The sequence below is a fragment of the Chenopodium album genome, chromosome 11 (genome assembly GCF_948465745.1).
Source record: "Chenopodium album chromosome 11, dcCheAlbu1.1, whole genome shotgun sequence".
In the NCBI taxonomy this organism is placed as follows: domain Eukaryota; kingdom Viridiplantae; phylum Streptophyta; class Magnoliopsida; order Caryophyllales; family Amaranthaceae; genus Chenopodium; species Chenopodium album.
The window spans coordinates 2524067-2539474 of record NC_137844.1 but is presented as its reverse complement, the minus strand read 5'-3'; the positions used below and the strand labels follow the sequence as shown (position 1 = coordinate 2539474).

The 15408-nt window shown below is 32.2% G+C and overlaps 2 protein-coding genes and 1 pseudogene across 2 annotated transcripts; all 3 read left to right on the top strand.

Annotated features, from left to right (window-relative positions):
• Positions 1 to 3118: 3118 nt before the first annotated feature.
• LOC145568062 (two-component response regulator 24-like) lies at positions 3119 to 3830 on the top strand. Its single transcript, XM_081627500.1, has 2 exons — positions 3119 to 3322; positions 3660 to 3830. Exons 1-2 carry the CDS (start codon positions 3119 to 3121, stop codon positions 3828 to 3830), a joined length of 375 nt encoding a protein of 124 aa, XP_081483626.1.
• Positions 3831 to 6586: 2756 nt separating this feature from the next.
• Positions 6587 to 7224, top strand: LOC145568061 (two-component response regulator 24 pseudogene; annotated as a pseudogene).
• Positions 7225 to 9349: 2125 nt separating this feature from the next.
• LOC145567152 (pyruvate kinase isozyme A, chloroplastic-like) lies at positions 9350 to 13746 on the top strand. The gene is made up of 6 exons (XM_081626386.1): positions 9350 to 10110; positions 11237 to 11327; positions 11418 to 11611; positions 11725 to 11846; positions 12271 to 12749; positions 13115 to 13746. The coding sequence occupies exons 1-6, from the start codon at positions 9580 to 9582 to the stop codon at positions 13414 to 13416; spliced, it is 1719 nt and encodes a 572-aa protein (XP_081482512.1). The 5' UTR covers positions 9350 to 9579; the 3' UTR covers positions 13417 to 13746.
• The last annotated feature ends 1662 nt before the right edge of the window (positions 13747 to 15408 follow it).

The window sequence follows — 15408 nt, the reverse complement described above, 5'->3', positions numbered from 1 at the left end:
AATCTCCATACATGATTACATGGCCATGCCCAGCCAACTCAGGGAGTAGTTATGGTAGCTTTTAGTGGTGAAGGTAATTTTTATGAAAAGTTAAAAATATTAGCTTTTGAAGTTAGAGGTAATCTGTATTTGGTAAATAGCTTATTTGAGCAAAATTAGTTTATTTGACCATTATTAGCTTATTGACTATTAAATAAGCTAATTCAAGATGTTTGGTGGGAAGGTTATTAGAAGAACTTATTCCACTAAATAAACTCTTTTTGAAAAAACTCCTTTTAAGTGCTTTTTCAATTAGTTTATTCATTAATTATTGTGAAATGACACTTATATCTTCATTTAACTTAAAATTCTACTTAAACTACCTACCCCACAATTAGCTTATTGGTCATTTCATATACTCAATCACCAGCTATCAGCTATTTACCAAACACTTTTATACAACCAGGTAATAAAATAAGTTAGTCAAATCAGTTAATACAATCAGCTAGTCAAAATCAGTTAACATAATCAGCTTCAGCTTTCAGCTTAAGCTATTCACCAAACACGGTCATAGTTTTTGACGTACCTGTTGAAAATTTAATCTATAGTATTAAATATAAAATATTGATTTTTAAATGTAACAGCTAGTCAATCACTACTTTACCGAACACTCATACATAAATTATCTTTCTTTACAGCTAACAGCTTGTTGATGGCTAAAAGCTACCTACACAGTTAACAGCTACCTTCACAGTTATATTTTGCCGAACAAGCCCAAAGGCGGAGAGGGGTGAATTGGTAACTATCAAGATTGTAGTTTTAGTAGAAGAAATTTTGCATGCATTCTCATATGCATGTGTAAGTTTTTTTTTTTCCTTCGGCTATACATGTTCAACTAAATTGACAATTAAAAGACTTTTGATGGTTCTGACCATTCGAATGGCCTTTCGGATAACTCGTGGGGAACATGAGTAGCATCCTTTTTGGACTCAAAAATGTCAACTATTGTCTAAAACTGAAGGCTAAAATCCACGTTTTGAACCGATTTCAATAATTTTTTCCAACATATAAATTGATTTGAAATCATACAACCGACACATGCTTTAACAGTAGGTCCATGAATTCCAAGAATGAATTTGGTAAAATTATATGGTTATTTCAGCTTTATGTTACACACATATTTACATTGGCCTTCAAAAGTTGCAAGAGATGATTTTAATCACCAGGTTGGCATCTTGGGATTTATAAAAGTGTCGAGAATCCGTCATTGGTTAAAGTCAAACTCGCTTACTCATTGCTTACTACCATTGTTGATGCATGCGCTACATGGGTTGTTTATACTATCTCAATGTATGTCATTCAGTGTTATACACACTATTATTTTGACCCTTTTTTTGTAAAATAGTAAAAAACAAGAAAGAAAGAAAGAAAAAATTAGGCCCTTTTGCTAGCCTAAGGGCATGTTCGGCAAAATATAGCTGTGAAAGTAGCTGTACCTGTGGAGGTAACTGTTAGCTGTGTAGGTAGCTGTTAGTTGTGAAGATAAATAATTTAGATATGAGTGTTCGGTAAAGTAGCGGTTGACTAGATGTTACATATAAAAATCAATATTTTATTTTTAAAACTATAGATTAAATTTTCAACAGGTACCTGAAAAGCTACCTCTAATTTCAAAAGCTAATCTTTCTAACTTTTCATAAAAGCTACCTCCACCACTAAAAGCTACCCTAACCACTACTTTGTCAAACACTTACATTTTTTGTTAAGTACCTAAAAGCTACTTAAAAGCTAGCGCCGAACACGCCCTAAATGGGTAGGTTATGGGTTATAGTGGCAACTGCCCTAAGGACATAAAATCAACAAAAATGTGTTATTGTATTGAACATTTTTCTACAACTGCTCTACACATGTTTACACACTTATACTTAACATTGTCAACTCTTTAAATTAACGTCAATGCATATTTTAGCGAAAAGGTAGAGAAGTCCATTTGTCATACTCCTTCCGTCACATATATAATATTTCACACACATTGACTTTTTTCAAAGTTCATGTATGAATTTTGACAAACCAACAACTCTTGTGTTATTTTGTATGAAAAGCAATCAGTATCATGCGATATGTTTTCAATATATGTTAATGTTAAATTTTAACGGATGAATATTTTAATAGTGGTCAAACTCATGTATGGGTAAGTGTGCCAAGTTACTAGCACACCATCAACTATTGATAGCGATGCAACACATGTCATTATTGCATCTTTTTGGCATTCAGCCCGAGACATTTCTTATAATTATTGATGAGTGACCATCAATAATTTGTACTCCGTACAAGCTAAGAAATTAGTCAAAGTTCAAGGTGCACCCAAGATAATAGATAGGGTGTTGAGGCCAATTTCACCAAATTTCAATGGTAAGAAAGTCACTAAACACTTAAAACCTATCACGTTCACCTTAAAATAATATATTCAATAAATATAATTTTAGTTTAGTGAAAATAATTTCAATTCAGTAAACATAATTTCAGTTTATTAAAAATCAGTAACTTTCGAGAATAAGTAATCAGTAAAAATAAGTTTTATTTGACAAAATAATTTCAATTTAGTAAAAATAATTCAAATCCGGCAAAATTAATGAGACCCTAGTCTATTATCAAAAAAAAAAAAAAAGGTAGAACAATCCACTTGATATATTAAATTATATTGAGATCAACAAATATCCTTCACAAAACTTTATCAATAATATTGTTATTGTCTGCATCACGTTGGATACGCAATTATACTTAAAACTATATCACATCGGATACGCAATAATAACTTAAAACCATTAAAACTATATCATATCGGATACGCAATAATAACTTAAAACCATTAACATTTCAGTTGACACCACTAAACATTGTTGAAAATCACTTGAGATTTTAATTGGACAAAAAGTAAACAGGGTCGATTTTCTTATATTAATTAAGATTGTCATTTATAGAGTAACTCCTTCATATCTTAATGAATCAAATCCATTAAGATATACAAACTTTTTGTCTTTCAAATGCACCTATATATAAAGCTATATAAGGAGTTTTTTTTTGGAGGTAACAAAATATTTCAAAACAACATTAACTAATTCACTAAATAAGAAAAGTTATGGCAACTACTAAGAAGTACATTGCATTGGTAGTTGATGATGACTCTGTTAATAGAGCTATCAATCTCAAGTATTTGACTAGAAATGGTTTTGAAATTGAAGTAGCTAAAAATGGGCAAGAAGCTGTGGAGTATTTTCAAATGGGCTACAAGTTTGACTTAGTGCTAATGGACATGGAAATGCCAATAATGGATGGATTTCAGGTACATCAAAATTTACTCTATGTATCTATACAAAATTTACATGCATTAGTGCATATATAATCACATTAAGTTAATTGTTAAAAACCAAGCAAAATTTGGTGGAGTTGGTTGGTGAACGTGATTTTGAGGTCATGAGTTTGAGCTTCACCAATTACATTTGCTTGAGAGTACGTCTACCCCCTCTAACTCTCAAGCGGTTTTACTTGTGAGAGATGTTGGTTCACTAGAGTCCTTCATCTTTTATGTCTCACAAATAATAACCAAAAGCTGCACATAATATGTAACAAAGGTAATACATAGATACTAACTAATTTATTTATTTTTTTCATGTTCCCAGGCTACAATGGAAATTCGAGCTTTGGGTGTGAAAAGTTTGATCATAGGCATGTCATCAACTGCTTCGCAAGTAAAGATTCAAGAGTTTGTTAGTGCTGGGTTAGATGAATTCTACCATAAGCCTATGAATATGGCCAAACTTATAGCCATTATTCGACGCCTTGAAAACTAAGCTAATTATGTATTGCATGATTGTATATCATGCATTTTATATCAAGTGTAAGAGCGTGGAATTTGGAATGAAATAAAAGTTTATAATAAATCTTGTGAATTGATAAGTTCATTACTATTATGAAAATTAATCTAAAGAGGCAATATATTGCATAGTTTTACAAATGAAAATGTCAAATTTATTAATTTGAGAAAGCAAGGTCGGTCTTCATATCAAGGGATTTTGGGCTTATCAAATTTGTTGGGAAATTAGGGATTTTGATTTGGGGTATAGTGTTCTTGAATCAAATTAGGAGTTTGGGGTTCTTATTATCTAATATCAATTTAGAGGCTTTGAATTAAAATAATAATCAGGTTTTAAAAAATTAGGGGATTAGGAATTTGAATTACGGTTTATCAATTTGGGTTCAAATTAAGTTTTATTATTCGAATTAATCATAAATTAAGGTTTATTTTATTTATTTTTTTTAAAAAAAAGACCATAACCATAAATTAAGGTTTAATTATTCAAATTAGAGTCAATTTTTTCTTCAAAAAAAAAAAATGAGTCAATTTCATAAATTTGTAGGTAGAAAGTGGATAAATAATAATAACAACAACAACAACAACAACAACAACAACAACAACAATAATAACAAACAATAATAACAATAACAATAATAATAACAATAATAATAATAATAATAATAATAATAAAGTGGGGATCACAAACAAAATATATATTTAGGTGGAAACCGTTAGTGGGATTGTGGGAGGAGGGGTGTTCATTATTTGGATAAAAATCGAAATCCAATCCAATTCAAATTGAATCATCAATTTGGATCGGATCCAAACTTTAAACAAAGGATCGGATTGATTTTTTAAAAAAATTCGGATTTTCGGATCGGATTGGATTGACCTTATTTGAATCCAAAAAACCAAAATAATCAAAATATGATAACGCTATTTTATAAATAAGTATTGGTAATATTAATCATTTAACTATTTTTATGATTATATTAATATTATTCGTGTAAACCTATGTTTTCAATCTAATATCATATAACTAATATATAAAACTAAACTTTTACTCAGGCCACGAGACAGTGACACTTGGCATTCTAACTTTTCGCCAAGTGTCGCGCCACGTTGGATATATTTAGATAGACTTCATAGGATTTAAAAAAAAAAATCAAATTTGGATGATATTTTAGGATAAAATTGTTAGTTGAGAGTTTTAATTATTTTCGATAAATACCAATATTTCATATATAAATTGAATTATAATTTTATTCAAAAAAATGTTAGATTATAACTCTAAAAAAATATCAATATTATTATTAGTCATTTACATGCCTACTACATGTTTAAATCGTCATAAAAGTACATCAATTCCAAACTAATTTTGTATTAGAGATATATTTTGAAATTTGACGTATAAATTAAAAATTTATCTAAAAATTTAATAAACAACCCAGGAATTGCACGGGGCACAAAACTAGTATATATATAAAAGGGAGTTTTTTCCCGAGTTTTTAGAGAGCCACGAAGGATTTAATTTTTTCAGCGCGCCACATAGGATAATAAATTTTAGTGGTAGCCAATTAAATACGAGATTATTAATTTCTTTTAGAATTAAATAATTTAAATGACACGTAAGCAAAATTGGCGAATGAGATTTTCCAGTTTAAATTAATTAAATATAAATTATTATCTTTTGATATCAGGAATTTTATCTAAATAGATAACAAATTTTAGCACATAAATATATATATATATATAAATTATTTTAAAAAATTCAAACAAAGGCTTCATCTAGTATTTGTATTAATTGTGTACAACTATGCTTTCAAGAATCAAATTTTATAATTACATTTTTATTTTTATAATCGCATCAGACCCAAAAAATTAGCAAATTATTTTAATTCGGATTTTGTATTCGATCCAAATAACCGAATTATAATTCGGATTGGATTGGATTTGATAATTAAAAACCAAATTTTATTTCGGATCATATTGAATTTGGGCTAAATCCAAACCGGAATCCGAATGGACACCCCTAAATGGGAGTGTTACCTTAACTTATTCGACTTTTAGGGAAGTATTTTACAAAAAAAAAAAAAAAAAAAAAAAAAAAAAAAAAAAAAAAAAACTTTTAAAATGTACTTATTTCCAAAAGTAGTACTATAATTAATAGTATTTTTTGACAACATTTTCGAGTGCTTTAGGGTTCAGAAACGATGGTAATTTGAATTAGCAATGTAACAACTAATTTTGATTACAAATAAGTAAATTTGATTAATTAGGTCAAATTGCAATTGGTTTAGACTTTAGAGTGGTCTTCTTTTCTTTTGTTGTTGTTGTTTGTTGCATTAAAAAAAAAATGTTAAAAAAAAATTGCTTTTTAAAAACAGAAAAAGAAGAGGAAGCCACGTGTTAAATAAATAATACTCGTATCATCTTCTACAAAGTAACATTTCAATTATATATCCAAATATTTTTTTGGATATTTATAAAGATTGACATCTGTTCAGATACTTTTCATTATCATTCATATAATCAAATCGATCAATTAAGATCGACAAACCTTTTTAATGTAATTTTGGATTTTATTTGTAAAGATCGACATCTATTTTGATATCCTTTATTATTCATAAAATTAAATCAATCAAGAACGATATACCTTTTTAATGTAATTTTACGTCTATATAAAGTAGTTGCTCAAAGAAATTAATTACTTCAAAAACATTAATACTAGTCTTGTAAAGAGGGAAAAAAATGGTAACTCCTAAAATATTCACTGCTTTAATTGTAGGCGATGACTCCACTAATAGAGCCAACAATAAAAAATACTTAGGCAAAAATGGATTTGAAATTGTAGTAGCTAAAAACGGGGAAGAAGCTGTAGAGTATTTTCAAGTGGGTTACAAATTTGATTTAGTGTTGATGGACATGGAAATGCCTGTCATGGATGGTCTTCAGGTACATCAGTTGATTAATTGTATGCATCTTTAACAAAATTTACACATGTACAATTATGTCAAATCAATCATTAACTATATATCCTACCTCCGTTTCATATTACAAATGTCTAATTGTTGCAAATAATATGAAACGGAGGTAGTCTAAACACATTTGTTACAATTTTATTTTACTTTTTTTTTTTTTTTTTTTTTTTTTTTTTTTTGGGAACAAATTCTACATTGTTATGTAATTAATTTGATGTGTCTTTTTCATCCACCTAGGCAACCCAGGAAATCCGAGCTTTGGGAGTAAGGAGTTTGATCATTGGAATGTCTTCAACATCCTCACAAGTGAAGATTCAAGAATTTGTTAATGCTGGTTTAGATGCTTATTACCCTAAGCCTATGAACATGGCTAAACTTGCAGCCATTGTTGGCTGTCTTATTAATTGAGTTACTATTGCATGATTTCGTGTCTTGCAATTTATATAATGAAGTGAGAGTCAATAAATTTAAGATGACTTGGAATTTGTTGGGTTTATAATATGTTTTTTTTTTTTGGGTAATGATATATGAAGCCCTTAGGGCTATATATAAACATTTAATATATTTTCTAAAATGGAATTAAGTTGGGAATTCACGACAAAATCAAGCGCAGATCGGTATTATTAATGTTACTTTATCCTCAATATTTTCTTTTTTAGCTTCTTATCCATAACCCTTAGGGCTATGTTTATCATTTATCCGCTTACCATTTGAGTTCTTTTTTTTTTCCCCTTATACTTATACTTTTTGATTTTTGGCAAATAATGTATGTTATTTCATGCTCTTATCCGGATGGATAAAATAAAATACAAACCTATATAAGATCAATTAACATATCATCCCTTAAAATTCATTTTTCCTTATCAATTGAATTTATTTTTTTTTTTTGAATTTTAAAAATCACCTCTTATCCTAGGGTGAGGTTTCAATTAAAGCTCCATCATCTCGACCTAACCCGTCCCTGAATTGCATGGGTTTGGAAAGATTTGTTGGGCATGGATTCTAGGCGTGGGCCAGCATAATTTTTTTTTTGCCTGAACTTAAGTCTAGCCTGGCTCGAAACTTTCTTTGTTGTAGCTCGACTCATGATCAGGCTTTAGTTCCAATGCACTTGTATAATACTTCTTTCGTTTTTAAATACTTGTTCCATTTCTCCATACGCAGAGTTTTAGGAGAAATTGGAGAAAATATAAAATATGAGGGTAATGGGGTAAGTAGAATAAAAAATTGTAAAAAACAAAAGTAGTGGAGAGAATTGGAGGAGAGAGAACATGAAATTAATAAAATATGACTAATGGTGGGTCCACTAGGTGAGAGAAATTAATTAAATATTGTAAAAACTTTCCAAATAAGGAAATTGAGCAAATATTTAAAAACGGCCGAAAAAGAAAAGTGGAGCCAGTATTTAAAAACGGAGGGAATATTTTTTTTTTTTTAGGTGGGTTAGTTAAAACTTGCATATTAGACCAAACCCCTTACGAGATAACTCGGCTCAAAACAGTGGGACAGACGTTGGAGAGCTGAAGGAAATGTGAAGTGACCTCTCCTCTAAAATGTCTATAGTGAGAATTAAATGATTTAAATCCTTCATATAGTTATATTAATGTTGAAAAGTTCTCTTCATTCCATTAGGTCAAACTTAACCGCAATAACCGGTATATACTATAATACTGTTAACCACTTTACTTCATCGATCAATTATATTCTCCCTCTATTCCACATTCAAATTTATTTTCCTTTTTATTTATTTTTTATCAAACTAAAACGTTAATCATGTCCATTCACTAAATTACATTCAAGAAATAGAAATTAAGTCAAAATAATCGGACCAAAAGTAGTCAATCCATTTAAAACCGATCCTACCACAACCCCGATATGAGATTACCTACCCTAGACTAGACCTGGCAAGCGGGTCATTCGGGTCGGGTCGGGTCGATTCGGGTTTCGGGTCAAATTCGGGTCAGCACTTCGAGTCAAGTTCGAGTCGGGTCAATTTTCAGGATTAATTTTCGGGTCGGGTCTATTCGGGTCAAGTTTGTGTTAGGTCACCAAAATAAATTCACTTAAAAAAATAGTTGGAAAAATAAAGTAAAGTTAAAAAAATATAAAAAAATCGTGAATACCTATTACTTAGTAAAAAAGGAAACCCTAAACTAAGTAATTCACCATTTCACTTTAGGATTCGGGTCAATTAGGGTCGGGTCGATTCAGGTCAAATAATTTGGGTTTAAATCGGGTTGGGTCACTTCGGGTTTCGGGTCAGGTCAAGTTCGGGTTTCGGATCAGGTCATTCGAGTCGGGTTACTTCAGGTCATCGGGTCATGTTCGGGTCAACTCCATTTCGGGTCGGGTCGAGCTTGTTCGGGTTCGAGTCATTTTCGGATCAATGATTTCGAGTCAACTTTCGGGTTATGGATCGGGTCAGAATTGTCAGGTCTACCCTAGACTCCTAGAGACCTAAAGTTATCACTTGAGTATTCTATAGTTGTTTATTGTTAGGTTAACAACATAAATTAAGACTTTACAAAAAATGTAAGTATGAAACAAGAAAGAAAACCGACATAAATAGTCTGCAGAATTAAGAACAAGTTGTTAAAAACATCCGTCAACCGTAATCTACCCTTTTTAAATTTCGCCTCAAATCCCTAAATTTCCTCTTTTTCATTCTTCGTAAACTCCGCCTCCAAATTCTCTCTCTTTAACTTTCTCTCTCCTCCCAATCTTCCTCGCCGGAAAAAACCCGCCTTTTTCCGGCGACAAATAATGTCTCAGTCCACCGCTTTCTCTCTCCTAACCCCCACAAAAATCTCCCCTTTCAAAACCCTCCTTAAACCCTCTTTCCCAACCCGTCCATCTTTCTTACCCGCCCGACCCGGACCCGGATCCGAACCCAGATTCCACAACCCCATCTCCGTCGCTGGAGCTCCGGTGGTTACTCCGGTGATACCCGAGGAACCGTCTTCGTCGTTATCAACAACATCGTTGGAGATTGATCATGTGAGTTCGGCAGAGATGAAGGAGAATGGGTTTCGCAGCACGCGTAGGACGAAACTCGTGTGCACAATTGGGCCTAGCACGTGCGACTTCGAGACGATTGAGGCGCTTGCTGAAGGTGGGATGAATGTGGCACGTTTGAATATGTGTCATAACACGAGGGAGTGGCACAAGGAGGTGATTGAGCACGTGCGAAAGTTGAATGAAGAAAAAGGGTTTGCTGTTGCAGTCATGATAGATACTCAAGGGAGTGAGATTCATTTGGGTGATTTTGGTGCTGCTTCTGCTCTTAAAGCTGAGGTCTTTTCTTAATTTCAATTTTAAATATTGATGTTATTATTGGTTGTTTTTTTTGTTATAATTTGCAGAATTGAGATAGAATTGAAATTGATTGACAAAAAGATTGTGTCTTGAACAGGGTTTTACGACCCAAAACCCGAAATTTATTGAATCTTACAAATTAGGAGTTTAGAATGAAGCATCTTAACTAGGACAAAACATTGATGTGGGCCGAAATTTGAGTAACAATTTGAACCTTTTTTGTTTTTTTTTTTTTTTTGGATAAATTAAAAAAAAAATAATCAAAACTTGATATTAACAAGAGATTTGGTTTTGATGGTTGTATAATTGTGTTTATGAATTGTTAGTTGTTGGGTTTTATTAGATTATGGTTTTTGAAATATGATGGGAATTTAGTGAGTGAGGTGACATACATTGATAGCAAAGTGCAAAGAGAGTGAGGTGACATTGACTGATAGGCACGAGAGACTTAAACCATTCTTAATGTGTTGTGAGAGTCCCCCAGTTCCTTGATAAAACGCCACATTTCTATTTTGGTTGTCCCAAAATAATACACTCTGTAGTTCATATAAAGTTAATTTACAACCTGTTTGTATCACCCTTAATGAGTAAATTAAGAAAAGATTACCTTGTTCTATGCTAATGATGTAAAAAAAAAAAATTGAACTTGGTTTGTTGTTTCAGTATTTCAGTCAAGTTACTTAATCAAATGTGGTTGTGGCCTATGTAGCATTTTTTGGGACAGAAGAATTACATGTTATTATGTTACCTCTATTCGAAAGACTCCCAAAGGATGTTAAGTGGATCCGAATTGGTTGTTTTTCTTGTCTTGTAGTCTTCTAGTGTTGATTAACATATCCCGAAGTATACCTGTGTGGTTTTTTTTTTTTTTTTTTTTTTTTTTTTTTTTTTTTTTTCTGTATCAAATTACCAAAAATATGTGCTTAATAAATTTTCAATGTGAATAAGGAATTTTGAATATCCAATTTGGCTTTGACTCTTTAGCTTAAAATTTAGCAAAAAAAATATTATAATCAACATGCTCTACGTACAAAGTGGCTACAAAAATGATTGCAATAAGTTTGATCACCCTTTTACACTGATGTGCATTGATTGACTTCTTTAGGATGGTGATATTTGGACCTTCAGCGTCCGTTCGTTTGATGAGAGTCAGCCAGAGCGCACCATCAGTGCAAGCTATGATGGTTTTGCTGAAGGTATGTCTTAGACTACTATCTTGTTGTGGACACTGGAAAGAGCAATAAAGCTGTACTGATCAAATTTTGAGTTTGTTCCAAATGTTATAGATGTTGAAGTGGGTGATGAACTTGTCGTGGATGGTGGTATGGTCCGTTTTGAGGTTGTTGAAAAAATTGGCCCTGATGTCAAGTGCTTGTGCACCGATCCTGGATTGTTGTTACCTCGTGCGAATCTTGCATTGTGGAGGAAAGGAAGACTGGTTCAACAACGTAACAGTATGCTCCCAACGATCACATCTAAGGTTGGTCTCTCTCATCCAACCTTTATCATCAACCTAATGATCATTGTTCCCTTCATTATGTTTTCATAATAAGGTATCATGTGTTCTGATCCAAAAACCTTTTATGATCCTAGGATTGGCTGGATATTGATTTTGCTATAGCTGAAGGTGTGGATTTCATTGCATTGTCTTTTGTTCGATCTGCTGATACAATCAATCATCTGCGGAGTTATATTGCTGCACGATCTCCTAATAGGTAAATGTTTCTACTTGCCATCAATCAATTCTCGGAATCCCCTCAGTCTCAATTTTGCCCTTCAGGAAAGCAGCTTTGTTTCTAGCTGGAATTGTATTTTTTTGCTAGAGGGAAAAATCCAAAACTACTAGATCTTAAAGATGCATCATACAGGTGATAGTGCAATTTGGGAGTGGGGTATGTGGTTTATGCCAAATTGCTGAAAATAGATGCTACTCACGAATCTGATATTGTGCTTTATTGTTTATATCTGATATACTTTTATAATACAGTTTTGTTTTGTTTAATATAGATACTAAGCAACGATCTAAAGCTGTTCTGTGAATTTTGTGCTCAACTCATCAATTTTTCTTCTTTTGCTCCCTTCAAGAATTATTGCATGTTGCTTTCAATTTAGAGCTCAACTGTCAATTTTGACGTGCAGGGATGTTGGTGTAATTGCTAAAATAGAGAGTGTTGACTCACTGAAAAACTTGGAAGAGATCTTAGAAGCTTCCGATGGAGCTATGGTTGCCAGAGGAGATATGGGCTCACAAATTCCTCTAGAGCAGGTTCCATTTGCCCAGCAGAAAATTGTTCATTTGTGCAGGCAGCTTAATAAACCTGTCATTGTTGCCTCGCAACTTCTTGAGTCCATGATAGAGTATCCTATACCAACTAGAGCAGAAGTTGCTGATGTTTCTGAAGCTGTCAGGCAGCAAGCTGATGCATTGATGCTCTCTGGTGAATCAGCAATGGGTCTTTACCCTGACAAAGCATTAACAGTTCTTAGGAGTGTTAGCGTGCGGATGGAAAAGTGGTGCAGAGAGGACAAGTATAGTGAAGAATTGGAATTAGCAAATATATCGTCATCATTTTCAGATATCATAAAAGAAGAGATATGCCGGTCTGCTGCCAAATTAGGTAAGCAAATATTCTAAAGTATTTTACAAGTAAAAATTGAAACTGAACTAAATTCCTAATTTATTTCAACCTTGGATAACTGAAACAGCCAAAAGTTCTACGATGGTTATTTGATTGTTTCATATCTTTATGAGATAATGGCTAGGAAACAAGCCTGGTTATTGAACAACACCGAGTATGTTTGCTATTGAGCACTTGGCATATTGAATTTTGTAAGGTTGCGGTGGTTTTCCTTTAAGAAAAAGCATTGTAGACACTTCATAAAATGGCTAGTTTAGACGTTTTTGAAATGTTAGCATCTTTTGATGTCTTTTGAGGATTAATGCCATCATATGGTAATAACTGTGTGATTTACAATTCTACAGCCAGCAGTCTGCAAGTGGACGCCTTGTTTGTTTACACATCAGATGGACACATGGCATCCCTCCTTTCACGTTGGCGACCAGACTGTCCAATATTTGCTTTTACCCCCACTGCTTCTGTGAGGAAGCGATTAAATCTGCAATGGGGGTTGATCCCTTTTCGGTTAAACTTTTCCGAAGACATGGACACTAATTTGAGCAAAACTCTGTCATTGTTGAAAATAAGAGGCATGATCAAACCTGGAGACCGTATTGTTGCTGTTTCTGATATGCTACAATCTATCCAGGTAAGGATCGTTCCTTGAATGCCTGCCTGCTGGTGATGTGATTGAGTTCGGGATGAATTCAGCAATTTGTAACTTAAAAGGCTTTTTTAGATATTATTTGTGTGCGTGAGAAATTCTGATATTCTACATTCCTTGTGATTGTAGAAGTCTTAAGGCTGTATTATTACTTAGGTATATAGTGCCAACTTTGATCCTAGATTTTTAGATCTACTCGTGTATTTTTCTCCCCGTCGTTTCTTGATGTAATTTTAAAAAGACTTCTGATGTATTTTTAGAATTGGTCTTTACGAAGTATTTTGTTAACCGTGAGTACATTTTTGGTGAAAAACACCCTACAGTTGTTTCTTAGATCCATTTTCAAAAGTCATCGTACTAGGAAGGATGGAACGTATGGCTATGCGAGTAGCTATTGTCAACGTACTCAGATCCTCTTAGCTGTGGTGTATAAACTAAGCCATGTGCAACAGGGACATAAAAGGCCATAAAAATTGGTCCAAATCCAAAATTTGATCAGACTAAACCAAACCAAATCGAACCACATCTTCAATTTTACATTTCTTATACGCCTTAAAGAGTTATAGCTAAATATGTTATACAGAGTATGTTTAATTTAGTAATGGTTCCAAATATACTACGATAAGAAAATTTCGTATTTGGAAAATGCACATTAATACTAGTCAAATCCTATATAATATCAGATTAAACAAAAAATAATCATATGGGCCTTTTGATGATGTGGACTGACTACATGTATTGAAGTAGCCCAAGTAGGTTTAGGTCCAATCTTAGGAATTACAGTAGAATTTGTTAATCATTCTTTGTTTTTTATTTTTATTTTTTTCATTTTTTAAGATTAAGCATATGCTTCTGAAATTCCATATACTGTACTGTAACAAAATTTATTTTCAAGATTTTACGCTTAAATAAAGTAGTTAGTGATTAGTCATGGACATAACCGTAAATTTACAATATTCTAAAGCAAATCTTAAGTAACTTTATATTTGGTGCAAAATCTTAGATTACTTTAAAAAATGTTATCTTTCTCTTTGAAATATTAGGTACTACTTTTATTTCAAAAAAAATAAAATAAATAAATAAATAAATTAGGTACTACATCAAGCATCACTTCCGATTATGACTAGTTGATTGCAATGGGTTTAGAATTTCTCTCCTTTCAACCATATATTTGATGACATTTCATGTTTGATTTACCAATTTTTATGTCCCATTGTTTTAAGAAATTACTTTTGATTACAAGATTTAATGAATTAATTGTGACTAATCTTTACATTTGATACTGACACTTGTTTGATAATGTTACTAGTAAATAATTTTAATGACCAGTTTAACATAATTATGAACAATGATATAGACACAAAAAATATGTTAATTTTGGGTAATATGGGTATAAGTGGTCTTATTATTTAGAGTTATTGTTTTCATAACTTATGCTAAATATGCTTATTAGTATCCAAATCTGAATTCTTAGAAATAACTCGTGGTCGCCTATTTATTTGTAAAGTAACATGCTTTATGTCCATTTTGTAAAAATATACAGTTTTATATGCCCTTCTCATTTAGGGCCATTTTTGGTTTAAATTAAGTTATCAATAAGCGGTAAAAGTTCATAACCCTATTGTTTTTATTAATAAATTGAGGAACCCGTACAGGAAGGGATGTTTGTTGAGTCAGAGGTTGCCCCATTTAATCTCCGTGATAAAAGAAATTTGTTTATCACAGAGTAAACTCGTTAGTTTTTTGGGCAAAACCGCTACTTCAAAGCAAAACTGCTACCTCAAGTAGCGGTTTTACTAATTTTCAGCGCAAAAAATTACACTTTTGTCCCTGTGATAAACAAAATTTATTTATCACAGAGATAAACTTGTATTTCCTCCTTGAGTCACCTATAATTTCTTTCATTGTTAAAATGTGTATGCTTCAATACACTCACTCCAGTTACTCCTTGATTTTTGTAAGTGTTTCGGTTCGATCTTTACAGTTTTCAATAAA